A 27,880-nucleotide genomic window follows, 5' to 3' on the forward strand; every position below is an offset into this window, starting at 1 on the left:
GCGTCCCTGGTGGCTGCGGGAGCGGCATCTGCGGGCCCCGAACTGCCCCCCGCCCAAGGGCAAGAGGAGCGCGTGGCGGACCAAAGAGAGCCCGCGAGCGGCCGCGCGCCCACCAATAGGTGCGGGGCTCGGAGCCGCCCAGCGTGCGCGGTCCCTCCCTCCTCCCTCCGCCCCCGCCCCCGCCGCCGCCGCCTACCCCTCCTGCCGCTCCTGACTCTGCTTCTCCGCCGCGCGTCTGGCACTCAGAGAGCCGCAGCGCCAGCGGCGGGTGCAGCCAGCGGAGAGCCAGGCCGGGAACGCCGAGCGGCAGCCCGGGAGGACGCGAGGGCGCACGCCGCAGTCACCCATTTTCAGTCCCTGCGGCAGCTGCTGACCCGCCACCATGGCCCGCGGAAAAGCCAAGGAGGAGGGCAGCTGGAAGAAATTTATCTGGAACTCGGAGAAGAAGGAGTTTTTGGGCAGGACCGGTGGCAGCTGGTGTAAGTACGGGGTCCGCAGCTCTTGCCCCCCTAGCGCCTTGTGTTTCCGGGTAGGCGCATCCCTTGCGCAGGCTCTGCGGACCGCTCCGCGCGCTCCGCGCTGGCGAGGGCGCAGCGGGTTCGGGTGGTAAGCGCTGCTCTGACTGCGCCGGCCCGGGCTTGTCATCCCTGTGCGGAATGCGGAGTCCCCGGGGATGGGAGCTCGCTAGGTAGAGCGTTATGTGGATTGTGGCGGTCTCGGTCAGTTGTAGTCTATCTGAGCATCACTGGAGCCCTTCCGTCCTGGGAACGGTCCGGCGGTGGGAGAGTTGATCTGTCTCTCCCTTACAGTCGTGTCCCAAGTCCTTAAAAATGAAATTTGAGGCTCTGAGAGAACCACAGGAAGGAAATCGGATCGAATGCAGGAGAGTTTGTGTATTATAGCACCTTTCTTCTAGTCTAAATATGTACTTCAGAAGGCGAGGGTCGGGGGCGGCGGAGACAGAATCCATACACTGCAGTATTTCGTAGCGAGACCTAGAATCTCGCCACCGATGACCTACCCTGGAGTCATCACAACCCAGAAACGGCCCTGGAAGCTCTGTGTCAGGACTCCGTTTCTGAGCGTTGGCCCGCAAACATGGCAAAGTCGGTTTGTTTTCAGGGTCTACAGAGAGAGGCAGAATCGGTGCCTGGGTGTAAGAAATAAATCGCATAAAGGCAGAAACAGGTCATCTTACAAGATTTTGAGTAGCCTGTTGCTTGACTGGATAGATTTTTTTTTTCAGTTGCAAATTAGATACCTTACCTGTCTTCCACCTCTCTACACGGAAAGGGTGACTTTTTTTTTTGGTAAGGTCATTTTGAAGGGCAGAGTTGTAGGCAAATCTGAATATGAGTCGTGACTGCGGAAGAGAGGGAAGGAGGGAGGGAACTCCCCCCTCCTGCATCACTGCCCCTCCTTCTCTAATATCATCATCACCATCACCGACACCACTAGCACCGCCACTGCAACCACTGAGGGAGCCCTGGGTAGGTGCTGATGTGATTCTTCTGATTGGAAGGCTCTGTGAGCATCGGCAGGAGAATGAGTCAGGGAAATAGCGCTTGGCTGACATTTTGAAATGGAAGAACCTGGAACGTACGATTTTTGTAGAGGAAAAAAAAAGCAGCCTGTAATGGGTCTCTCTTGATTGAAAAGTAAAGGGTTAATAATGCATCACACTTCAAGGTTAGCCAAGGTGAACTCTTATCCCGTACCTATGCTGAAGCAGAGGTATCCTGAGCATGTTGAATGCAGGTCTTTAAGGCGATGGCTTGCAGCTTATATTTTATATTTTATTTTGGAAAGACTGTATTCTTCAGTGGGGTTACTGCCATAGTTTCTCATGCAGAATGATAGCTCTCTGTGTTTTCTTAATGTGGAAGGGAAGGCCTGGAGAATTCAGGGTGTTTGTGGAGTGAACAGCTCCCAGCCTGGGCCATCTCCTAGCGACTCTTGGTAACTTGAGTGAAGTCTGAGGGGTACGCTGCAGGATGGGCCCCCTTCTCCCAGATTCACCGGAGGTTCCTACCACAATGATCTGACTGCAGCTTCAGCTTCGTCAGGGGCTGGGGCGTCATCGACTCTAGGCATATTGTAAAATCGGCCCTCTAGAGTTTTTCCCTCTCATAAAATATCTTTTTTTCCTCATTCCAATTCCAGAATAATATTTGTTTCAGAGGGTAAGGCAGTATGGAACGACTTGTTCTGTAATCTGACAGCACCTCCATATGAGAGAGAGAGAGAGTGTGTGTGTTGATGTTTGTGTCTTGATACTACATATAGCAGAGTGTCGATACACTGATTCATGAATGCAGACACGAGTACTGATGCTTATGGTTCATCTTTCCTTCCATTGTCCAAGGTGCAGGTGAGGTGCTGGGCTAAGAAATTCAGTTTTTCTTTTGCAGTTTTCCTTTCTGGCCGTATAAGAAATGACAGAGCCTCTCACAGACAGAGGAGGCGGCAGCAGCCGTGTCTTTGTGGAGAAAATGCCACCTTCCTAGTCCTGGGCCCAACACGGATGCCCTTGAGACCAGGGCAGGTTGCCCTTGGTTCAGTCCTGCTTGTAGGTAGATTTTCACCAAGATGGACGCGAGAGCCTTGCCTGTCACCTGCTGGAGAGAGCGTAGCACGCAAATCGCCCAGTGCTGTCTACCTTTTTGTTAAGTTAATACAGGCGTTGGTAGGTGTTTATGTTGACCGCTGGGCCCAGATGCCATTTTCCCTTCTGCATATGACCTTTTGAAGGGTACTCTTTTTTTCAAATTGAAATAATTCTATATTACTTATATATATTTTTAGAGGAAGACCTATTGCTTCAAAAGAAAAAAAGTGTGTAAAATGTACCCTCTGCGCCACCCTGTCAGGTCGGTACCATATACCTGGTTTTTCTTTTCGAGCCAGCATGTCGGCAGCCAGGGCCTACGCCCCACCACACCTGCATTGCCCACTCTAAGCAAGTGACCTCACAGCACCAACGGGGGAGACTGCTCAGTAACGTCTCAGCACAAAAGTGGAGAACCCCTCAGTTCCCGGAGGGTACAGTATTGGGCAGATAGGGGAGGCTGTATCCCTTGAAATTGAATCAGTGTGCTTACAAAATGAGTTGTTTTTCCCCAGTCATACTTGTATTTTAATCAAATTGTAGCCTCAATTCTGTACCTCCTCCTGTCATTAGAATCGGGTATCTGTAGCCCCAGAAATGAGGGTTAAACGTTTCCGTGGTTAGGCTGTAAGTGCCTAGGGTGGGGGCAGCAGAGAACCATATTGACCATGTTACACCAGCTCCTGCACCTCTTAGGAGCGTTCACTGGAAAATTTTTCCAGATCTCTTGACGTCACAGCCTTGCCATTTGCCTACTGCTGCCTGGATACAGAATGCAGCACTTAACTCTTGTCCTGCGGGGAGACATGGATTGAGCTGGGCAGCTGTAGTTCTGGATTGTACAGTCTTTTCATTTCTTCTTATCTTGGCATGGGTCTTTGCCCATTTCCTTCTTTTCTTTTTTTTTTTCCAAATGGAGGAGAAAAAGGATTATGGTGAAGCATTTTTCGTATGGTTTTATGTGGATTTTGCTTGTTTTAACAACTCTAGAGTATCATTTCCCCTGAACTATTTATCACTGATAGAAAAGTTGAGCTTTGAAGTATACACAGAAGGCAAACCTGGCTAATTCCAGCCACAGTGAACCCACTCCCTCCTGACCTCCTTCACACATATACACACACACTTTAATAATACTTTTGTTCTATTGCTTTTTCCCAAGGACCCCAGCGTTTACTGCAGGAGATCTGAGCTTTTTGAGAAGTAACTTAAGGCCCCTTTGTGCAGTCATGTTTCAGACTTGATAACCCCGTTCCCACCGCTGCCTTCGCATTGAGTGTTTGGCTGGCACAGGGCTGCCCCGGCGATGCCTAGTACAGCCTGTTACTATGCGGCTAATCTGGGAGATAATCCCTGTAAACTGGTAACTGATACCCTCATTCCAGTCCATGGGCTTCAAGGTTTGTTTTTTGGGTTTTTGTTTTTGTTTTTTATTTTTATTTTGCTTTTGCAGCTATTTTGGCTTCCATTCTGTTATCCTGTGAACTGTGGGAAGAAAAGTCGGTTTTATCAGTCCTTAATCTGAGTCCAGTCAGAAGATGAAATAAAAATTTCTACTTGCCATTTTACTATAGTGGTTCCTTCTTTTTTCTTTTCTCCCCCCTTGTTTGGTGCCCCTGAAAGGAAAGACAGTGTACTTGGTCAGGAGAGCTTCACTAGCTTGCTCAGCATTCATCACTCTTTCTCAGGGTAAAAACTCACGGGCATTCGAATGTTTGGAGAAGCATCAGGGCCTGGATTGTAGTGTTGGAATGTCAAGGGATAAGCAAGTGAAGGAAACATCATTCTCTAAGGGAATATATTGTCATATTTGAAAGGCATTGCGTAAGCACACAAACACAGCCCTAGGTTTTATTGATGATCTTCCTGACAGTTCTTTTTTTTAATTTAGAGAATAAAATTATTTCCTAAAGAATCTTGGTTCTCGTTGAATATTCATCCTATCCTTAACCATCCTGCAACACAGATACATTATAACGGAGGGCTCCCTGTCCCCCTGTTTTTGTCCCACAGTCTGGGAGTCTGGGAGTGAGGTGCAGACTCTTGATCAAGATTGGGAAAGCAGACTCTGAAGACACAGCTTAGAGGGGAAGCCAGGAAGGAAATCCATTCATCTCTGGCAAGGTTCGCCCTGCATTCTGAGCACAGGACTGCTTCATAGCCTTTTTTATTTCTGTTTGTTCTCCTTGCAGTTAAGATCCTTCTATTCTACGTAATTTTTTATGGCTGCCTGGCGGGCATCTTCATCGGAACCATCCAAGTGATGCTGCTCACCATCAGTGAATTTAAGCCCACATATCAGGACCGAGTGGCCCCACCAGGTAAAATGAATGTAAATATGTTCAGTTTTCTTCTGGAGGTAAAAGGAGGGTCACTTTTTCAACTGATATAACACTTCTGCCAATAATAGTTGTATTATCTGAGCACATTCTTCTGAACATTTGTCTGCCTCATGGTTGTAAAGCCAGCCTGGGAAGAAAAAATGGGGACTGTGTCTCTTGCAGGTAGCTCTCCTCCCTGCATTGCAGGCAATGCTGCTGGGGTTGTAGACATCTTACTTTCCCAGCTCTGCTGGGAGGGAAAAGAGCCCTGGTCCTTTATCCAGCCTGGTGCTCACCTGCTCTGTGACTCCTGACCCTGTGACTCCTGACTGGAGCCTTGCTCTCATCGTCCCTCACACCCAAGGGGTTGGTTAGTGGGCTCGTTACGGGGCCTTTCCAGCTCACACACATATTTTTCACTTGCTTGAGGGGACTATGACTCAGATAAATCCTTTAAAAAACCACTTTGGCTCTCGTTTTTAAAGGTTATTTTTAAGGATGATGAGAAGCTCTGAAACGGCCACCAGCTCCCAGGGAGGGGAGCCCTGACTTCAGGAGTCCATTCTTTCACCTGTTCTTGACGGGCAGCTTGACCTTCAACAAGGCACACTCTCTTCACTCCTCTATTTATGTCCGTTTGTTTAATAGGCATCTTATTTACTGGCTTTCTGGGCCCCCTCTGCAGGTTAAGTAGCTGTCTCCTTTAGCTCTGAAAACTTGAGGCCACAAAGAGCGTATCACGGAGAAATGCAGGCTCCACATGAGTGCCCTGCTGTGATGTGGGTGCAGAGTGACCTGCCCTGTGTGCCCTGTGTGAGGCATGTGTGTCCTCAGTGGTCGCTGAGCCCCGGGGAGTCCCGCTGCCCTTTTGGCTGACTGACACAAGGATGAGGCCGCAGAGCCGGCACACTCGATTATTCTGTTAGTGACTGCACTGTCTGGCTAGTCTAAGAGTCATTGTCAGGAGGACCTCGAGAGAGGAAATGTTGCATAACTTCCGGGTTCTCACATGGTCAGTGACCTTGAGGCTGCCACCAGGGGTGGCGGTGACGTGTCCCGTCTCCACTTTCCCCGGGCAACGGTTTACTAACAGCTGTATTGAGGTGACAGTCTCGAGGCTGTCTTCATGGGGCTGAGCGGCCGTGATCAAGTGTGGCTGCCAGTCACAAGCTGGTCATGTCCACCTCCTCCTTAGGCCTGAGAAGGACTCTCGGAAGAAAGTCTTCAGAATATGGAGGTGGAAGACACTCCTTGTTAGCCCCAAGTCAAACAGTCCTCTACTGTCAGAAAAATCCTAAATATTTCCAGATAAATTTAGATCTAGGGGATTTTGGAAGTGACAAAAAGAGAACATATAAGTATATAAAATGACTTAAACCTGCTAAATAATTCATAGTTTGTGATAGCTGTTTCCTCAAAGAGGTGGGTATGTGGAAAGGTTGAGGCAAGAATTCTGGTTTGTACAGAGAAACGTAGGATCTTAAATAAACATGTTGGACACTGGCTTTTGTGACAGTAAAGCATGGTGTGTCTTTTCACGTTCATGTCTGCTTCAGCTTTTATGGTAGCATTAGCAGTCGTAATTCTAAATCTTTGTAGACTTTCTTTCTTTCTTTTTTTTTTTTGCCATTTAAAAGCTAATTTTCAATCATGATGCCATTTTCTAACAATTCTTATACTCAAGGTGACCCCAAAGTCAAGCATTTTCTTTAATTTCCTGAAGAAAATTTCCAGTTTAAAAACTGGCCCTTGAGTATTTAACCTTTGTGGAGTCAATCCGTAATAAAATTAAAAGTATTCCTCATGTTCTCTGCAGAAAGGGAAGTTTCACTTTCAAAAAGAAATAGTCAAAGAACCAGCCCTTTGAAGTAAGGGCTTACAAATGACCTTGCATTTCCCTCCCTCCCCTTCCTTCCAGCCCCTTCCTAAAAGACATGTTCTGAGTACCTATATTTAGTGTCCTCACAGCAGTTGGACTGACCTGACAAACAGTCACTTCTCCAAAGGAATGCCGGTGGCTCATCTTGGAAATATGCATTCCTGTCCTTTGGTCTGAGTCACAGGAGTCCTCCTCCTCAGCCCTCCATCCCACCCCCTTCCACACCCCCCCAGTTCTTTGTCGTTTTGCTGTCTCTCCTTTGCCTCACCCATCATCTTGCCAGTAGAGGCTAGGCCAAGCTTCCTTTTACAAACCTCGCCTTTTCAAGGGACATAACATTCATTTGAAAGTGATAGTGGCCTTTGAGCGGGGTGGCCAGGTCGGCAGAGCACTCGCTGCCGAGAATCGAGAAGTACAGCCTGTGGTCTCTCCCTGAGTGCTCCGAGAGACCCTCCCGAACTCTCTTTAACACATCTTAAGGATTTATATTTTTGGTAGGCAATAACTATTTCTTCAGGCCACAGACTGAAGGACTGTATAGAAACACTGGCAAAATTTTTGACTTCAAATTAATATCTTTAAGCCTCTGTTTTCATGACTGTTAAAGGGGGGAAAGTGTATATTTAAGTCAAAGGAACCTAGTGAGTGTGAAAGAGGTGGTCTGTTAAAGATGTAAAGATTTATTAATGCTGTTATTAACTGAACTTGAGTCATGAAGACAAACCTGACCAGACTGAGGTTTGACTGCCCTTTACACACTGGAATACCTTGTCATCAGATCTCTTCTAAATAACATGTGTGAACGTGGTCAAATTAAGCAGTGGCAATTGTACAGAACATTTGCGTCTGTTTGTCTATAATACTGGACAAGCTGTGGGGTTAAACACAAAAGTCTCAGGGCAAGGAATAAATCTTTAAACAGGAGGAAAAAAATAGATAACGTACAGTTTCTTGCCCTGACCAGTTGTGGCCATTAGTGGTTATAATATTCCTTACAAAGTCATACTGCTCTGTGATATCGAAACAGAAGTGCCTCCTCAGCCTGGAAGACAAGGGCTGCTGAGATTTTATGTTGAAACATATTAATTTGCTATTTTAGTGGGTCAAAAAATGGTTACCTGTTGGCAGTTTCATGTTGCGTAACCTAAATGTGAGAACAGCGTCTGAGGTCGCAAGCCATGACGCATAAATTCCCAATAAAACTGACCTGAAAAGGACAAGCAGGGGCTGCGGAACTGGACACAATCCCCCCATTCCACACAGTACTTAACCTCACTGAGCCTCAGTTTTCTCATCTATAAAATGGGGATTAAGGATTAAAAAAGATACTACATATATGTCAAGTGAATAGTACTTTAGAGTCACAAACCTCACGGCACTAGGTAAATGGTGGCTGTTAACAGGTACCTCGATTTTTTATAGCCCTGTCATTTCACTGGAAGCAGAGTGTCTTCTTTTTGGATATTGAATTTAGTATTTCCAACCTTTGGATGATATAACATGGATGTTTTGTACACTTAGATATTCATTGGTTGGGAAGATACCCTGGAGAAGGGAATGGCAACCCACTCCAGTATTCCTGCCTGGGAAATCCCATGGACAGAGGAGCCTGATGGACTATAGTCCATCAGGTAGGACTTAACAACTAAACAACCACAATAGGATCTTAGCTTTCCATCAGTTCAGTTCAGTTCAGTCCAGTCGCTCAGTCGTGTCCCACTCTTTGCGACCCCATGAATTGCAGCACGTCAGGCCTCCCTGTTCATCACCATCTCCTGGAGATCACTCAGACTCAAGTCTATCGAGTCAGTGATGCCATCCAGCCATCTCATCCTCTGTTGTCCCCTTCTCCTCCTGCCCTCAATCCCTCCCAGCATCACAGTTTTTTCCAATGAGTCAACTCTTCACATGAGGTGGCCAAAGTACTGGAGTTTCAGCTTTAGCATCATTCCTTCCAAAGAAATCCCAGGGTTGATCTCCTTCAGAATGGACTGGTTGGATCTCCTTGCAGTCCAAGGGACTCTCAAGAATCTTCTCCAACACCACAGTTCAAAAGCATCAATTCTTCGGTGCTCAGCCTTCTTCACAGTCCAACTCTCACATCCGTACATGGCCACAGGAAAAACCATAGCCTTGATTAGACGGACCTTAGCCGGCAAAGTAATGTCTCTGCTTTTGAATATGCTATCTAGGTTGGTCATAACTTTTCTTCCAAGGAGTAAGTGTCTTTTAATTTCATGGCTGCAGTCACCATCTGCAGTGATTCTGGAGCCCCCAAAAATAAAGTCTGACACTGTTTCCACTGTTTCCCCATCTATTTCCCATGAAGTGATGGGACCAGAGGCCGTGATCTTCGTTTTCTGAATGTTGAGCTTTAGGCCACTTTTTCACTCTCCTCTTTCACTTTCATCAAGAGGCTTTTTAGTTCCTCTTCACTTTCTGCCATAAGGGTGGTGTCATCTGCATATCTTAGGTTATTGATATTTCTCCCAGCAATCTTGATTCCAGCTTGTGTTTCTTCCAGTCCAACATTTCTCGTGATGTACTCTGCATAGAAGTTAAATAAGCAGGGTGACAATACACAGCCTTGACGTACTCCTTTTCCTATTTGGAACCAGTCTGTTGTTCCATGTCCAGTTCTAACTGTTGCTTCCTGACCTGCATACAGATTTCTCAAGAGGCAGGTCAGGTGGTCTGGTATTCCCATCTCTTTCAGAATTTTCCACAGTTTATTGTGATCCACACAGTCAAAGGCTTTGGCATAGTCAATAAAGCAGAAAGAAATGTTTTCTGGAACTCTCTTGCTTTTTCCATGATCCAGCGGATGTTGGCAATTTGATCTCTGGTTCCTCTGCCTTTTCTAAAACCAGCTTGAACGTCAGGGAGTTCATGGTTTACGTATTGCTGAAGCCTGGCTTGGAGAATGTTGAGCATTACTTTACTAGCATGTGAGATGAATGCAATTGTGTGGTAGTTTGAGCATTCTTTGGCTTTGCTTTTCTTTGGGATTGGAATGAAAACTGCCCTTTTCCAGTCCTGTGGCCACTGCTGAGTTTTCCAAATTTGCTGGCATATTGAGTGCAGTACTTTCACAGCATCATCTTTCAGGATTTGAAACAGCTCAACTGGAATTCCATCACCTCCACTAGCTTTGTTCGTAGTGCTGCTTTCTAAGGCCCACTTGACTTCACATTCCAGGATGTCTGGTTCTGGATTAGTGATCACATCATCATGACTGTCTGGGTGGGGAAGATCTTTTTTGTACAGTTCTTCCGTGTATTCTTGCCACCTCTTCTTAATATCTTCTGCTTCTGTTAGGTCCATACCATTTCTGTCCTTTATCGAGCCCATCTTTGCATGAAATGTTCCCTTGGTATCTCTAATTTTCTTGAAGAGATCTCTAGTCTTTCCCAATCTGTTGTTTTCCTCTATTTCTTTGCATTGATCGTTGAAGAAGACTTTCTTATCTCTTCTTGCTATTCTTTGGAACTCTGCATTCAGATGCTTATATCTTTCCTTTTCTCCTTTGCTTTTTGCCTCTCTTCTCTTCACAGCTGTTTGTAAGGCCTCCCCAGACAGCCATGTTGCTTTTTTGCATTTCTTTCCCATGGGGATGGTCTTGATCCCTGTCTCCTGTACAGTGTCACGAACCTCATTCCATAGTTCATCAGGCACTCTATCAGATCTAGTCCCTTAAATCTATTTCTCACTTCCACTGTATAATCATAAGGGATTTGATTTAGGTCATACCTGAATGGTCTAGCGGTTTCCCCTACTTTCTTCAATTTCAGTCTGAATTTGGTAATAAGGAGTTCATGATCTGAGCCACAGTCAGCTTCTGGTCTTGTTTTTGTTGACTGTATAGAGCTTCTCCATCTTTGGCTGGAAAGAATATAATGAATCTGATTTTGGTGTTGACCATCTGGTGATGTCCATGTGTAGAGTCTTTTCTTGTGTTGTTGGAAGAGGGTGTTTGCTATGACCAGTGCATTTTCTTGGCAAAACTCTACTAGTCTTGCCCTGCTTCATTCCGCGTTCGAAGGCCAAATTTGCCTGTTACTCCAGGTGTTTCTTGACTTCCTACTTTTGTATTCCAGTCCCCTATAATGAAAAGGACATCTTTTCTGGGTGTTAGTTCTAAAAGGTCTTGTAGGTCTTCATAAAACCGTTCAACTTCAGCTTCTTCATCATTACTGGTTGGGGCATAGACTTGGATAACTGTGATATTGAATGGTTTGCCTTGGAGACGAACAGAGATCATTCTGTCATTTTTGAGATTGCATCCAAGTACTGCATTTCAGACTCTTTTGTTGACCATGATTTCTACTCCATTTCTTCTGAGGGATTCCTGCCCACAGTAGTAGATATAATGGTCATCTGAGTTAAATTTACCCATTCCTGTCCATTTTAGTTCACTGATTTCCTAGAATGTTGACGTTCACCCTTGCCCTCTCTTGTTTGACCACTTCCAATTTGCCTTGATTCATGGACCTGACATTCCAGGTTCCTACGCAATATTGCTCTTTACAGCATCAGATCTTGCTTCTATCACCAGTCACATCCACAACTGGGTATTGTTTTTGCTTTGGCTCCATCCCTTCGTTCTTTCTGTAGTTATTTCTCTTCTGATCTCCAGTAGCATATTGGGCACCTAATGACCTGGGGAGTTCCTCTTTTGGTATCCTATCATATTGCCTTTTCATACTGTTCATGGGGTTCTCAAAGCAAGAATACTGAAGTGGCTTGCCATTCCCTACTCCAGTGGACCAGGTTCTGTCAGACCTCTCCACCATGACCCACCCATCTTGGGTTGCCCCACAGGCATGGCTTGGTTTCTTTGAGTTAGACAAGGCTGTGGTCCTAGTGTGATTAGATTGACTAGTTTTCTGTGAGTATGGTTTCACTGTGTCTGCCCTCTGATGCCCTCTTGCAACACCTACCATCTTACTTGGTTTTCTCTTACCTTGGACCTGGGGCTATCTCTTCACGGCTGCTCCAGCAAGGCACAGCCGCTGCTCCTTACCTTGGACGAGGGGTGTCTCCTTACCGCCACCGTTCCTGACTTTCACCGTGGGATAGCTCCTCTAGGCCCTCCTGTGCCTGGGCAGCCACCGCTCCTGGGTTGCTCCTCCCGGCCGCCAGCCCTGGCCTTGGGCGTGGGTGGCTCCTTCCAGCTGCTGCCCCTGGCCTCGGGCACGAGGTGGCTTCTCCCGGCCGCCCCTGACCTCAGACACAGGGTGTCTCCTCCCGGTGGCCCCTGGCCTCGGACGCGGGGTAGCTCCTCCCGGCCGCCGCCCTGACCTCGGATGCAGGGTGTCTCCTCCCGGACGCCACCGCGACCTTGGACACGGGGTAGCTCCTCCCGGCCACCACTGACCTCGGATGCAGTGTAGCTCCTCTCGGCCGCTGCCCCTGACTTCAGACACAGGGTAGCTCCTCTCGGCCATTCCTGCGCCGTCGCAGCTTGTCACTCTAGGCCGCTGCCCCTGACCTCGGACGTGGGTAGCTCCTCTCAGCTGCACTTAGTGAGCCGGCTCTCGCATGGAGAGTGGGAGAATCTGGGTTAGGAAACACGTTTAAGAAAAATGGTTAAGTACATTTAAGTGACATCATGTTGGTCCTACTCTCTCCCTCTAAAATGGGTTCACCCCTGCCAAGCTTTCCTCCCTGGGGGACCCTCTTAAGAAGATCACCTGTTAAGGGTGTTGGGTCTGGAGAGAGACGCAGTTGTCAGCATGTGAGAGAGGGCAGCAGGCACACCCACGTGCCCCGCCACACACACGCAAATGCACTCTCACCGTGCCTGCCCCTGGTTTGACCCTGCACTTTTTGCTGCCTGGCCAGTGGTGTGAGGGAAATGTCTCCCCTTCCATTCCTATTCCACCCCACTCTGCATGCACAGAGCCACGGGGGGACAAAATGAAGGTCACTGTGTGTTAGTGAGGGGGTCCAGGAGACTCCCAGCCGCCTTGCTTCCTGGTGAGCGGTGTGGATGTGCACGCTTCCTTTTAAGTTATGAGCAGGTGTTTGTTTTGTTTTGATGTAAAGATGGCTCAGTGTAGGAAGAATTCATTTTAAAAGGCTCATATTTTCAGTGAGATGGTGGCCAGCAATGAGGCAGGGGAATAGGGTGGGCAGAGACCAGCAGACCACACTGCCACTACCAGCAGGCTCCACTTCACCTTGATTGGGAAACATCTTGTCAAGGCATTGGAATTCCAATCTCATTGTAATTCCTTCTCATTCATTCTCAATGATTTCTTGAGAAGTCATTACGTCAGTCTCAGAATTCCCTTTTTTTTTCTTTCCAAACTATACCACACTGTATTTAGTCTCTTTCACCTAAATTTCAAAAGGGGGAATTGGACGTATTTGGCTTCCTTATACTTTGGGGGAATTGTTACTTCAGAGTGTCAGCAAGATGTTTTTCTGCTATTGCGTTAGATTACATTGATCTGTGAGCTTATATGGTAAACAGCTGATGCCCTCCAGCTCCGCCTGGCACTCAGTTCCCTCACCTGCCTCTCCTCCCTCCCCCACATGGGTCCTGCCAACCTGCTCCCAGAGCCTGAGGCTATGGATGAGTTGGCATTGGTGGCACTAGGGTTTCCAGGGGCACCTACCCAGACTCGTAGTTTGTTAAAGGGTTGAGGACAGCAAACTTGAGGTTCCCTTCCTCAGTAAGCCTGCCTCTTAGGCCTTCACAACTCACCCACCCAGGGTGCTTTTTCTTCCAGTCTAAAGATAAAGGTACGATTAATCATGTCAGCTCAGGTGCACAGGAAGCCTACTGATTAACTTAAAAACATTCTTGGAGTCACAGAAAAAAATGCATCTTACTTCATATGCTCATTTTAGATGACTGAGCAGAGCAAAGACCTCTGGTGAATAGGACCAGGTAACAAATTTCATGCAGAGGTGGAGATGGGAGTGGGGAGATGAATCTGAAGCTTTGTGTAGGGCTTTTCCGCCGCTCTGTCTTGGGGAAGGTGGTGGAAAGAACATCAGCCTTACAGCCTCCAGTTCTGCCCTCCCTGTCTATGGTAATATACGATGGGTTGCACTTGCTGTCTGTGCTTGCTCTGCGCTCTCATTCTAGTAATCTTAGGACCCCGTGCCTCATCTGACAGACAAGATGAGGGAAGCTGGGAAGATGAAGGGGAAATGGGGGCTAGCGCCTAGTGGCTTCCAGCCAGAAAAGTGTCTTTCCCCACATAACATGCATGAGTAGACATCGTCAGATATCCTGTTCAATGTGGCGTCTTGTTTTAGGATATTGGTCACTTAGCAAATTTTATATCTAAAATCAAAATACTGTGTGTGCTTGTTCATCCATTTGGCCTTGGATTAAAAAAGCATCATTAATATGGTAGATTTCACTATTTATAGTTTTCCATTATAAAAGTGGTTATCATTTATTTTACTGAGAACAAGCATAATAATGAGCTATACAAGATATTAAAGCTATGTCCCTGTGAAATTCCATGTGTATCTAAGATAGAGCCATTGAATTAAATATCAGTAGTTCTCTCTGCTCACCTGAAGATGATTATACAACTATAGGAAAAAAAATATCTGATGATATAGGGTAATTCCATAAATGGAGAAGAGCCTTCAACCAATGTGCCTGCTATTTAACTTCGGAGAAAAGATTTCCATACACTGAGGGTTTTTGAATACCCAAATAGGCTGTAGAGAATAGTCCAGCAACCCATCTTTCTAAGGCTTTTCAAAGAGAGCAGCTTCTTGAGATTCTTGAGGGTTGGGGAGGGTGGAGACGTGAACCTTCCCAGAGGCAGGGGGGTTGACTTCAGCTGATCCCAGGCCACAGTGGAAAGCGAATCAGAGGCAGAGGTGAGGTTTAGGCGACTGGTTTCCAGAAAATACAGTGGCACCTTTTCTCCTGTGCCCTCACTGTATTTTTGTTAGGTAAATTGATACTAATCCTACATAGGTAACATAAAAATTAAAAGCAACAGTCAAAACCCATAAATATCCTAGTGGCATTTGAAGGGGGAGTACGTGTGTGTGTGTGTGCACGCGCGCACGTGTGTGCATGCACTCAGTAGTGTCCAACTCTTTGTGACCCCATGGACTGTACTCTGCCATGCTCCTCTATCTGTGGAACTTTCCAGGCAAGAATACTGGAGTGGGTGGCCATTTCCTCCTCCAGGGGATCTTCCTGACTCAGGGATCAAACCCTCATCTCCTGCCTATCCTGCATTGGCAGGCAGGTTTTTTACCACTGAGCCACCAGGGAAGCCCATGCATGTGTGTATTTATGTGTACCTAGAGTTGTATGACTATGTGTATAAAACCATGTTCCCAGTTTTTTCTTTGAATGGAAAATTACTTTTCTACTTGGAATGTTCAGGAGACCAGTATGTATGTAGTATGTGCAAGGCTACCTTTATAAGCACTTTTTTGTCTTCTGGAGGTTTCTGTGGAAAGTGATTCCTATTTAGGGCATTTGGCCTAGTAATTTATTGGTTGTAATAAATGACAGGCACAAGCAGCTGTACTTTGGAACTCCCTTTGAGTAACTTTGAAAGGTTAAAATGAATGCATTCTAGTTTAAATACTTCAAACTTGTAAGTAGATGGAGAAATTATAAGCTTGCTACATTATAAACCTAATTAGAAGCAAAATACTTTTCTTAATGAACAGTCTTTCTTTTCTCTTTCCTTTCTCTTCCTCTTTTACTTTCCCCTGACCCCTCCTGCTATGAACCCTACTAAAGTCCGTGGTGATGTGTTTTCCTTATTTGTTTTCTCAAGAAATGGGGAACCAAGTAGAGGTCAATGTAATTCAAAGTCCAGGGTTTTTTTTTTTTTTTTTTAACTTCAAATCTTATGTGAAGTTGACATGCTAGTTAAAAACCACATATTAAAGCTTCACACCTCCAGATTCTCATTTCAGTCCTTTCAGGTGACTATTTGATAATAGTCTGCAATTTATGGCAAATGATCAGTTGAGGGCTAAGCTGTCCAGAGCTTAGTGTGGTTCATGTAGGTTCAAGTTCAGAAGCCTGGAGAAGCAGAAGGTTAGGTCTGTTTCCTAGAATATAATTTGAAACTGCAAGTCAGTGATTGGGTATTCTGCTGTCTTTGGCCTCTCAGAGTTACTACTGCAAAGCTTGTCCTTGTCCAGAGCTATAACTAACAATCATAAGGAGTGAGCATCGTGGAGAGGGACAGCTGAAGGGATTTGTGTAGTCCTTGGAGAGGGTCATGGTTGAGAAATTTGCTTATGGACTCAAGATGACTCTTTGTGATCCCATCAACTGTAGCCTGCCAGGCTCCTCTGTCCATGGAATTCTCCAGTCCAGAATACTGGAGTGGGTAGCTGTTTCCTTCTCCAGGGGATATTCCCGACCCAGGGATCGAACCCAGGTCTCCCTCATTGCAAGCAAATTCTTTACCATCTGAGCCACCAGGGAAGCCCCAAGAAAATAAAGAAGTTGCCAAATCCAGTTCTATCCCTTTTTATCCCAGACTAATGGAAAATTAGTCTGATAATATAAATGGTTTAAAGGATTTAGATACCAGGTCAAGGGTCCTTCATCATCTTCTTTTGAGTATCTAATTGCTTTAGAGAAATTATTAGGAATTTTCCTAACGGTTTAGAGAAAATCTCAGCAGAGAACGCTCCTAATTAAGATTATCCAGAACAGAACAGTCCAGGGGATTGCTCTCTGATAGCTTCCAGGAAGAGAAATTTTCAGGTTAGCAGATTCTACACAAAGAAAAGAGAAGAGGCAACGGTGGTGGGTGAGAGAGTGAGGGGCCTTCCAGAAATATGAGGAAGGGGAGCTGAAGAACACACCAAGGAGGCGAGAGCCACACTTGACTCTGGGGTGGCCTTCTGGATATTTGTATATTATGTATGCGTGTGCTCACAGCAGCGTTTCTGATAAGAATTGCTGGTGTGCAGACTCGACCACTAGCTCTGCCTGATGTTGCAGGAGTGAGGGGCACCAGGTTTGCTACAGTAATTGTGGCGATAGAAATGGACTGGCCTTGGATGCTACCAAGGTGGTCTACTCTGTCCCAGCACATTATTTAAAAAAAAAAAAAAAAAGGGTCCTTGGTACAAGTCTCTGGATAGGCATGAATTTGGTTTTCACCAGAGCTCTCAGGCTGCTGAAGAACTCACTAGCTGTGCCCTTTTGGTAGTAAAGAGCCAGAGCACTGGGTGAAGGGAGCTAATGCTTTGGGGTCTCACACGTGTCACCTGGTCTGTTTAATAGTGGGGACCCTGCACTCGGCACTGAAAGGGAAAGGACAGCTCTCTGCAGAACCCCACCTCCTCTTCTTGCTCTCCTTTCTTTTCTGGGAGAACCGGAGAAGTACATCACTCGTACTCATACACACATACACACCTGGGAGGTAGAATAGCCAGGGAAGAGAAATGCAGAAGCAGCCAGAAGGTGCAAGGCAGACTGCTGGGGAGGAGAACTGAAGCTGGGCCAGAGGGAACACTGACCCGGCTGACCCTCACCTCGCCATTCCGACGCTACCATGTTTGCTCTCCACGTGACCTTTCAAACTGTTGGGTGAGATGCTCCAAATCTCACACCAGGCTCATGGACGTTTGGTAGTGTTTTGTGTATTGCTGTGTCACCGCTCTGCAGAGAGACGGCGGCTGCCGTGACTGACTCACCACGCTGATGTCCTTGCAGTCAGCCAGCCGGTTCTTCCTCACCTCCTTCCTTCCTGAAGTTGAGGGGAGACCGCCCCTTGGCTTCTGACGGTTGGTCTCTCTTTCATCTGTCCACTGCTCTCCTGTCCCTCTTTCCCAAGCCTGGAAACAGTTGAACCGTGTGCACCTAGGTCTTAGTCCGTTTCTGCCCACCCCCTTGCAGGCACACAGAGTACCTGACGCCTTCGGCGGCATTTGCCTGAGTGCTCTGCTCGCCCTGTGCGCTGCCTTTCTCAGTGCCCCCGCGCTCCCCTGCCCCCCGGAGACCAGTGAATGTCCCTCGAGGCTCCTCTGTTCCCTCCTGACCGAGTTCTGTGAAACCTCCAGCTCTGGGCCTGCCTCTGCTCTTCCCCAGGTCCAGGGAAGTCACCTTGACTTAGGTGTCTTGTTTACAAAGCAAACCAGCAACGACCCTCCCTCCTAGACTTTCTGCATTTCAGAGGGAGGAGCCCTGTCTGCTGCTCTAGCTCAGGCAGGCAGTCCCAGTGGCAGTCTGTGTATTTGCATGTGTGTCTTCATCATGTGGCCTCTTTTTGTACTATAAATAATCACAATGCCCATTTTCTAAGTTAATAATGTGTCAATGGAAAAACATTTTTTAGAGTATATTTAAATTGCTTAAGTCATGATTTTCTATGGTTTGTGAGCATCATAAAAAATGTTTTAATTGTAGTAACCTTTGTTTTTAATGGAAGTCTTTTCCTGCTTCTTCCCTTTTAGACTCATTTTTATCACCATTGACACTCCCCTTCCCCCCAGAAATTCTTCAGGTTCTCCATTATCCTTTCTGAGATGACTCTTAATGTCACTCGAGCTTGCCTTGGGCACCCTCTCTGCCCAGCTGTAGACCCTCACGTTCCCTGTCTTCATCATTTCCATGCCTCTAGGTAACTGCAGGCACAGAAGAACTTCCCATTCAGCCCTGAGGTCTCCCCAGCCTCATTATTTAATTACTTTTGAAGTGCAAAGCCATCGTTAATGATGAGGGAAAATAACAGGTCATTTAGCCCAGACCCTACTGAAACCTGGTCTGAAGCCTCACAAATGGTGCTGCTAAATGGGCTTCCCTTGTAGCTCAGTTGATAAAGAATCTGCCTGCAATGCAGGAGAACGTGGTTCGATTCCTGGGTCAGGAAGATCCCCTGGAAAAAGAGATGGCAACCCACTTCAGTATTCTTACCTGGAGAATCCCATGGACAGAGGAGCCTGGCAGACTATAGTCCATGGGGTTGCAAGAGTCAGACTCGACTTAGTGACTAAACCACCCAGTGGTTACTACCCTCTGGTTATCACTTCTGCTTTAATGAGGTCATTGAGTCAGGACTGCCACACCCAGGTTCTCATCCTCTATAGCAGTAGTTCTCAAACCAAGAATGCTTAAGGATCTCTTCAAGCTTGGTAAGCAGAGATTCCCATGTTGCACCCTTAGAGATGGGAATTTGACAGGTCCCCAGCAGAGCCGGCAAGGCTGCACATTTAATAAGCCTCTAAATGAGAGCAATGGAGGTTACCCTGCAAGACTGTGATGATGAGGCTCCTTCTGTGCCCAACACCAAGAGGACAAGTCTGGGACTGGGGATTCATACAGGGTTGCTAGATTAACAGATAAAAATACAGGATGCCCAATTAAATATGAACTTCAGGTAAACCATGAATAATTTTTTATGTATGTCCCCAGTTTTACATAAGACATACTTGTATAAAACATTATTCATGGTTTATCTGAAATTCAAGTGTAACTGTGCATTTTATATTTTATCTCGCAGTCCTAAAATAGAATGCTGTTGTGATTGACTGTCCAGTCACTATCTGAGGCAGTGCTGTGTAGCATTGCTCAAATGTTTATCTAGGAAGTCATGTAAATGGCAGAGGCTTTTAGAAGTTAAAGAATCTAAAAAGTCTGTTAAAGAGTGGAAATCCAAGGTATATATACTTTGGTTTTTACCCTGTCTGGCACTTGCTCAGAATGTTTGGAATGGAAAGCTGGAGAAGCACATAAATTCCATATTCCTCCAGTCTAGGTTAAAAGATTCATGTATCTCTATTGAGTAGTCTGAAGTCTGCAGTTTTCAGTGGTCATAAGTTCATTGATTAAAAGGAATATGGAGGAAGACCTCTGTGCTCAGTCTTACGTGCAGTTAGGGAAGGAAGAACCATCTGCATGAGATGCTGACTTGCAATGTATTTTTTTTTTAACTTGGGCACAAAGGAAGACTGGAAAGAGAGCAGGCTTTAGAGTACGGCATGCCTGGGTTGGAATTCCGGTTCCACCACTTCCTCTGTGACTTTGGGCCAGGTACTTAAGCTTTCTGTGCAAGGAGTATTTCATACATAAAACAGAGATATGTCTATCATGAAATGTTGCTGGGGAACTTATATGATATCTGATATTAAGACACAGTCATTGGTACTTATGTACTTAACCTAAATGCCAGAGAAAGGATTTCACACGAGAGAGAATTTAACCCAATTTTTTTTTTTTGGCTGCACACTGCAGCCTGTGGGACCTTAGTTCCCTGACCAGGAATTGAACCCACAACCCCTGCATTGGAAGGTGGAGTCTTAACCACTGGGCCCACTGGGGAAGTCTCGTAAGCCTTTCTTTTTAGCCAGAATGCATTAGCAAAGTATGTTTTACATGTGGAGAGTCTGCAGTATTATGGTTGATTGCCTTCTCACTCATGATTTTCTGTTTTTCTAACTTTCTACCTGGTCTAGGATTAACACAGATTCCTCAGATCCAAAAGACTGAAATTGCCTTTCGTCCTAACGATCCCAAGAGCTATATGACATATGTGGATAACATAGATAATTTCCTGAAGAAGTACAGAGATTCGGCCCAGAAGGATGATATGATTTTTGAAGATTGTGGCAGTAAGTAGACATGTTTTGGATGATTGTGATTAATTCTGATCTCCTGTTTCTATTTGTTAATTAATAATTGAAAGATCCTCCTGAAGTATTTAAAAGATTAACTCTGACTATATTGAGAGGAACTGTTTTTTGTTTTTTAAAGCAGAAAGACTTTATGGGTTAGGCTTGGATACAGTGAAACTGTATAGCTGCAAGTGTTACTTTAACCCCTATTTGAAAGGTGTGTTTTGAACACTGCCAGGCATCTCTGTTCACTGATCAGTCTCAAAGACCATATTACAATTCTGATCCTCCTACATACATTGGTTTTTGAGAAACATAATTGATTATATTTCCAGATTTCTGCCCCGCTCCCTCCCCCAAATCCCCTGGCCCCTACAGAAGAGTTCATAGGACCTTCTCTCACCCAAATGACCCTTTGGTGTGATTAGCTATAACCACACTGAACTGATAGAGGGGGGTTTATGGTCAGGGTATATTTTAGAGACCCTGGCCAGGATGGATAATGAAATACGTCTTGGGCAGCTAAGCATCTGGATAAGGGAATGACTGATGAACGTAAAGAATAGCTCTTAGTTTCATTAAGCCATTGACACAAACACACATCCTCCCCCTCGCTCCCTGGAGTATGAATTTCCCAGCTTTGTTATCATACCTATCACAAATAAGATGCTGCTGTGAGTTACTTAGTGATAATCAGTTCTTCTAATTCCATTCAACTCCAGTTCTTTGTATGGCAGATGGTTGTGTAATATGGGGTAAATTGTCATTTTAAGTTATTTTGAAAGGATTTAGTAATTTAAAAGAAACATCTTCATGAAATTTTCCTCATTTGAATTTAAATGAGATTTTCATCTTACTTTGTAATAATTAAATGGCTCATATGATAGAGTGAATCACTTTTCAGGAGATGGACTGAATTGAGGTACTTTACTATTGGAAGGGAAAATAGTTAATTTGTGGACTTAAAAATATATATAAGTACATATATATACATACACATACATAGTTTATGGTATTTGCATCAGTTTCCTGCAGAATGCTTTAACTTTGAATTCTATTTTCATTTTTTTTTCCTAAGGCTTTCAATTTAAAACACACAGCTATACATTTTCCCCATCAAACAAATGCTTATAAGAACTCAGTGTTAAAAGGCAAAAACTCAAAAAAAATTTTTTTCAAACCTTGATTGGTGGTTGAAAAGGAAAAACAATTCTTTCCTGTTCATTTTTTACTGTTTAACATGTTCACTAGCAGCATAGCTCTAAGAAATCTCAATCAAGAAACTTCTAGTTCTGAAAATTACTGGCAGTCCTTTTAATTTGTGTTCTAATTATAACGTCCCCATTATTGATCTAAGGAGATGCTGACCTGTGCAAACAATGCTACTCATGAAGAGAGATCCAATTTCCTCTCAGTCTTCTAAACAGCAGAGTCATCCATTATTTAAAGGAAGAGAAATATTGTTAGAGAGCAGACATCATATGCTTGCTCATCAAGCACTATAGAGTACTATGACGTTTTGGTGTGAAGTCAGGTACTGCCTAGTGCTTTTGGTAAAAATACCTTTTTAAGGTCAGTGGAGAGATGAGAGATGGCTTGCTGGGAATCTTTCCTTAATTCAGGTGATACAGGAAGTGCAGGATAGCCCTGTCTGAGAATCAGTCATGGTGACAGGGAAGAGAGCCCTGTCCTATATCAGTAATGCTCAGGGAATTGTCAGTACAATGTGAAAATGGCATCTGCGTTTTCAGATGTGCCCAGCGAACTCAAAGATCGAGGAGAATTTAACAATGAACAAGGAGAGCGAAAAGTCTGCAGGTTCAAGCTTGAATGGCTGGGAAATTGCTCTGGAATAAATGATGAAACTTACGGCTACAAAGAGGGCAAACCATGTGTCATTATAAAGCTCAACCGAGTTCTGGGCTTCAAACCTAAGGCAAGTAATATTTTAAATTGCAGAATTTCAATGAGCCATTCACACTAAAATGTAGTCCTTAATTGGTATGAGAAGAGGAGACTATAATGAGTTTTTAAAGGATCCTCAGTGACAGTTTTAAAGCCCCATCTGAGTAACATTGAAAACCTCTGTAGCCGTCTTGAAATTCTTAGAGTTAGGTCATTAATCTTATTTCCTAAAATTAGAGAAGTCCTGTGTGGCAGAGTCAAATTCTGACATCAGTCCGGTGGCCCTGTTCTGCATTTCTATAATGTAATTGTATAAATTCTTTAAAAGTAAAAAGAGAAACAGGTATCTCTTAAGTTTAAAGCCTACCTGCCTGTACAGTCAGACTCTGGTTTTGGTACTCTAGGGGCCACAGTATTTAAAAAAAAGAAAGTATCTGGTAATTTGAAAAAAATGATCTGATCATCAGAAATAAACTTTGTTTTTACTGAACAAAGATTTCATTGCAAAATTAGTTGAATACTAGGTTGAACTTTAATAACAATGCCATTGGCTTTTGCCATTATTGCACCCCACGGAAAGGTAAGTATTCCTTGAGAGCACCAAAAAATGGCAAGTGGCTCCATTCACCTTTAGTGGGATGATAGTAATTCTTTAGAAGGAAAAATTGTATTGGTGTTACCTCTGCTTTTATACAATTGCTAAGTTTATTTTCTCCCCCAGATCATGAATTTTAAAATGCCATCTTTTTCTCTTAAGCATGCGTTCTTCCATAAGGTTTCTTGCATTTGTACATATGAACATCACCATTAAGAGGGTAGTTTTGGTTCTGATAGGAATTGACTGTAGTATACAGAGTTATATGAACAAACTTATCTCCTTCTGGAATCTGGCTCTTTTGTTCATCAACTTTCTGTTACATGCTATTTTTTCCCACAATGTTACCCATGAATAATATTTTTAAAAAGTCAATGTAGAGATGAAAAGTTTTATTACCATAACTGAAGGATGTAGCAAAACTCCCTCACTGCCACAGGAGGAAAAAATAGATGAGTGGGTAGATGGCTGGCTGATTTGATGGATTGCCCACAGAAATTTATGTATCGCTCAACAGAATTTTAAATCTTCTTTCCACTTAGACTAGGATGGTGGTGGTTTAGTCGCTCAGTCATGACCAACTCTCTGCAACCCCATGGACTGTAGCCTGCCAGGCTCCTCTATGGGATTTCCCAGGCAAGAATACTGGAGTGGGTTGCCATTTCCTTCTCCAGGGGATCTTCTGACCCACGGATCAAACTCCAATCTCCTGCATTGCAGGTAGATTTTTTTACTGATTGAGCCACCAGGGAAGTCTGGACTAAGATATAATGGAAGAAAAAGGGTGAGAGCCATTACATCACACACAGAGCTGATGTTCATATTGCTGGGAAGCTCTTCACCAAGATAAACCAGCTACTTAGCAGTGAAAGGAGTTGGTGCAGTGTGTCCCAAGGACTAATCGTGATCTTTGCTCTTTGAACCTTTTTGGTAATTTTGGTAGTTTCTCTTTATAGTTGCTGAATGATATTTGCCCCCTATAGAGGCAGTACTTCTAGTCTGTTATGATTCACACCTCTTCCCATATTTGTAAAGATATTCTGTTAAAGTTATGAATTCAGCTCCTCTTACTTTTCAGTCTCCCCCTGAAGCCCCTCTGCTTTGGACTCCCCTCGGTTACCCATCACCACTTTCTGACTAGCAACCCATCCCAAATCCCAAACTCTTTTGTTGTTGCAGTTATAGAGATTGTAGAACTCCACATCTTCCTTCATGTACCTGTTTCCTCCTCCCTGAAGATAGATTCCAGTAACTACTTTGTTAGTAAACATTTTCTATGTTAGTAGATAGATTTTAAAGATAAGTCTATTGCTGGCAGAAAGTTCCAAGAGAGTTAAATCTAGATGGTCATCTTTTTGTATTCCAAAACAAAGAATAGTACCAAAAAGTCCCTTACTAATACAGAAAAGTGTCCCTTTTATCTAACTCTGATTAGACTGTGTGTTTACATCTCATGTCAAGGCTCCTGCTCTGCCGATGTGATGTGAGTAGGCAAGTGGCTGTGTTCCAGGGAGTAGACGTTCCTCACACGTCTTAGGAGGTGGATTTGAGCCAGGGATGTAAGAGGGCAGGCCCTGGGTATTTCACTTCAGCCGTAACTTTCAAAGTATACTGTGGGTCCCTTCAGTGGACTCATCTCTTTATGAGACCCCTTCATGTAGGGTGGTGCCACCTTTATCTGTTCTGTGTGCTGGGATTTCCTAACAAAACTGGGGCTTAAATGACAGTGCCTCTACTGGAGATTTTAAAAAGGAAAGCTTACTTGAAGAAGGCATGCTTGAAGGAGAAGGATGGCATTATTTATTCATGGCTTGGGAGGAAAGCCCAGTTTTATAAAAACAGAAATGTCAACCCACCTTTCCATCTAATTTTAATCTTAGCAAATGAGAAGAGAGGATTATTTCTGACTTGGCTTTTATTTTTCAGTGTTCTTGAATAGAGCACCTAATGGGTTACCATTAGAAGTTCCATTTAGAACAAAAGTTGGGCATTTATTTTCAAGAAAATTAGTGACCTTTCCTAGATTGGTTAGGGCAGTCATTCATTCTGCTGTCCTCAAGTGTTTGGTTATTATTTCAGCTGACAAAAGTGTACTTGTTTGGGCTACAAGTTTTAGTTTTCTGTTTCAGAAATAAAAAAAAAATTATTTACAGACTTACTGGCCAACATGGGTTTTATTTTTAGCCTCCCAAGAATGAGTCCTTGGAGACTTCCCCAGTGATGAAGTACAATCCGTATGTCCTGCCTGTTCAGTGCACTGGCAAGGTAAGGAGATCTGAGTTACTGAGGGTCAGTCGGGGAGAGGGGAGAATACATGAGATGGTCTTAAATTAGAGGTAAAATTTTAACATGGAAATAAGAAACACTGCTTCCAGGAATTAGTCTCAGCCAGTTGAGTTGTAGGTACACTGGGTAAAACTTAACAAAACCATAAGATATAAGAAGAGTAAACTGTCAGTTTCTCCACTGGAACGAGAAACAAATTTAATCAGTTGGGATACTGGTTTAAAGATCTGAGAGGTGAACTAGCCCACACAAATGTTTCTCTAGCCCATATGTTGTGTTAAAAACTTGAGGCCAATATTATTTTCCAACTGACAATTTTACACTAAAAAGTTGTTTCTTGTTTTTCTTTAAAAAAATAAAAATATGAAGGTAACCATCAATGTGTATTTCCTTTAAGTAGAATAAAAGGAATCTCCCAATGGTCCAATTTTATGTTGGCATCAAGAAAGGAAAGGGACACAAGAAAATGCAAGGCAAATAGTTAAACTTTCAGAGATACTGTCATTGAGAATATCCACGGGACCCACACTGGAGTTTCTGACTTTCAGTGTTGGCTCTATTTCTAGAAGGTTGTGTTAGCTTGAAGAAGTGCTTGATCGGCCTCTGCTGCAGCCTCCCGTTCGTACCATGAGCACAGCCTCCTTTGAGGACCATTTCTCAGGGCTGTTATGGATCAGGCTGCACGTGTGTCAAATACAGTATATGTTAGGCGTGTCATAGCCTCTGGTGGTTAATGTTCACCTCCTCCCAGAAGGGACTTGAGCTGGCATCTTAGAGGAGGACTGATGGTGTTCTAGCAGACAGCTTTGTGGGACTGGCAGTCTCATTTGTATGTGAGTACAAATAGGATTCCCAGGATGTGAGCCATTAAACTCTCATTCTCTCTCTGGCTTTTTAGCGAGATGAAGATAAGGAAAAAGTCGGAAGCATAGAGTACTTTGGACTGGGCGGCTACCCTGGTTTCCCTCTGCAGTATTATCCCTACTATGGCAAGCTCCTGCAGCCCAAGTACCTGCAGCCTCTCCTGGCTGTGCAGTTCACCAACCTCACCATGGACACTGAAATCCGCATAGAGTGTAAGGCGTATGGTGAGAACATTGGGTACAGTGAGAAAGACCGTTTTCAGGGACGCTTTGATGTAAAAATTGAAGTTAAGAGCTGATCACAAGCACACCTTTCCCACTAGCCATTTAAAAAAGTTTAAAAAAAAAAAAAGATACAAAAACCTACTAGTCTTGAACAAACTGTCATACGTATGGGACCTACACTTAATCTATATGCTTTACACTAGCTTTCTGCATTTAATAGGTTAGAATGTAAATTTAAAGTGTAGCAATAGCAAAATATTTATTCTACTGTAAATGACAAAAGAAAAAATAAAAATTGAGCCTTGGGACGTGCCCATTTTTACTGTAAATTATGATTCCATAACTGACTTGTAGTAAGCAGTGTTTCTGACCCCTAAGTATCGCTGCCTTGTGTATTTTATTTAGTGTACAGTACTCTAGGTGCACACTCTGGTCATTTTTCAAGCCATGTTTTATTGTATCCGTTTTCTACTTTATGTGAGCAAGGTTTGCTGTCCAAGGTGTAAATATTCAATGGGAATAAAACTGGCATGGTACTTTTTTTTTTTCCTCTTTGGGTTCGGCTCTTTCAAATATAACGGCCCATTGATGAGCATTTTTAACACACTCCATAGTCTTTTCCTGTGGTGTTAGGTCTTCTTTTTTCTTTTTTTTCCTGGGTCTGGGTGGGGGGTGGGGTGGGCTGTCATGGGGGAACTGCCCTTTCAATTTTAAGTGACACTACGGAAACACACACAAAGGTGATGGGTTGTGTTGTGCTTTGTACTGAATGCCGTCTTGACTTCTCTTTCCCCGTCCTCTGGTCCGTTCTGAAACTGTGGGTAAGATCTGGAGCGCCCATCACTTTGGCTAGTGATAGGGCCGATTAATTTGCTTTGTACATTTTCTTTCACTTTCCTTTTTTCCTTTCTCTGGAGGCATCACATGCTGGTGCTGTGTCTTTATGAATGTTTTAACCATTTTCATGGTGGAAGAATTTTATATTTATGCAGTTGTACAATTTTATTTTTTTCTGCAAGAAAAAGTGTAATGTATGAAATAAACCAAAGTCACTTGTTTGAAAATAAATCTTTATTTTGGACTTTATAAAAAGCAATGCAGTACCCCATAGACTGATGTTGAATGTTGTCTTCAGCGCAAAATCCATGTTCTAACATATGTCATAATTGCCAGGAGTACAGTGCTCTTGTTGATCTTGTATTCAGTCAGGTTAAAACAATGGACAATAAAAGAATGAACACATTCCTCATGTGCGTGATTCACTCTTGTCTAAATGCCCCAAACTGTGACTGCTTTACTCTCTACACTGCTAGTTATCCAAGATCTTGAAGAAGTACTGAACCTGAAAGACAAAAATGTGATTTCATTAGTTCCTATGGAACTTTGGCCTTTTCCATCCAACAGACGCCAAGAGCTGGGTCAGGACTCTGGACACTGGACATCAAGGTGCACACCCCTTCCTGTGAGACAACTAGGTTAACTGGAGGCAGAGAGTCAATGAAGCTTTAAAGTTCAAGTTTAGAAATATTTTGCGTTGATACTCAGTTTAGAAAACATGAAATTTTGGTTCCTGCTAGTGCTTCACAAAATATGGCTGTTCAAAAAAAGTCAAGGTTGTTA

General features: G+C 44.2%; 2 protein-coding genes and 1 non-coding gene across 4 annotated transcripts in view; 2 read left to right on the forward strand and 1 right to left on the reverse strand.

Moving 5' to 3' along the window:
• Positions 1–158: 158 nt before the first annotated feature.
• Positions 159–27,512, forward strand: ATP1B1 (ATPase Na+/K+ transporting subunit beta 1). The gene is made up of 6 exons (XM_068985860.1): positions 159–479; positions 4,801–4,929; positions 20,228–20,383; positions 22,138–22,322; positions 25,071–25,151; positions 26,071–27,512. The coding sequence occupies exons 1-6, from the start codon at positions 383–385 to the stop codon at positions 26,332–26,334; spliced, it is 912 nt and encodes a 303-aa protein (XP_068841961.1). The 5' UTR covers positions 159–382; the 3' UTR covers positions 26,335–27,512.
• Positions 16,736–16,868, forward strand: LOC138090951 (small nucleolar RNA SNORA66). Its single transcript, XR_011145919.1, has one exon. It is a non-coding gene; the product is annotated as a small nucleolar RNA SNORA66 (small nucleolar RNA).
• Positions 27,199–27,880, reverse strand: part of NME7 (NME/NM23 family member 7) — a 242,786-nt gene continuing 242,104 nt past the window's right edge. For both annotated transcript variants that reach the window (XM_068985859.1, XM_068985858.1), the window contains one exon: positions 27,199–27,602. In XM_068985859.1, the coding sequence (XP_068841960.1) occupies positions 27,570–27,602 (33 nt within the window). In that variant the 3' untranslated portion in view covers positions 27,199–27,569. The remainder of the gene's footprint in view (positions 27,603–27,880) is intronic.

The sequence above is a fragment of the Capricornis sumatraensis genome, chromosome 14, assembly GCF_032405125.1.
Source record: "Capricornis sumatraensis isolate serow.1 chromosome 14, serow.2, whole genome shotgun sequence".
NCBI lineage: Eukaryota > Metazoa > Chordata > Mammalia > Artiodactyla > Bovidae > Capricornis > Capricornis sumatraensis.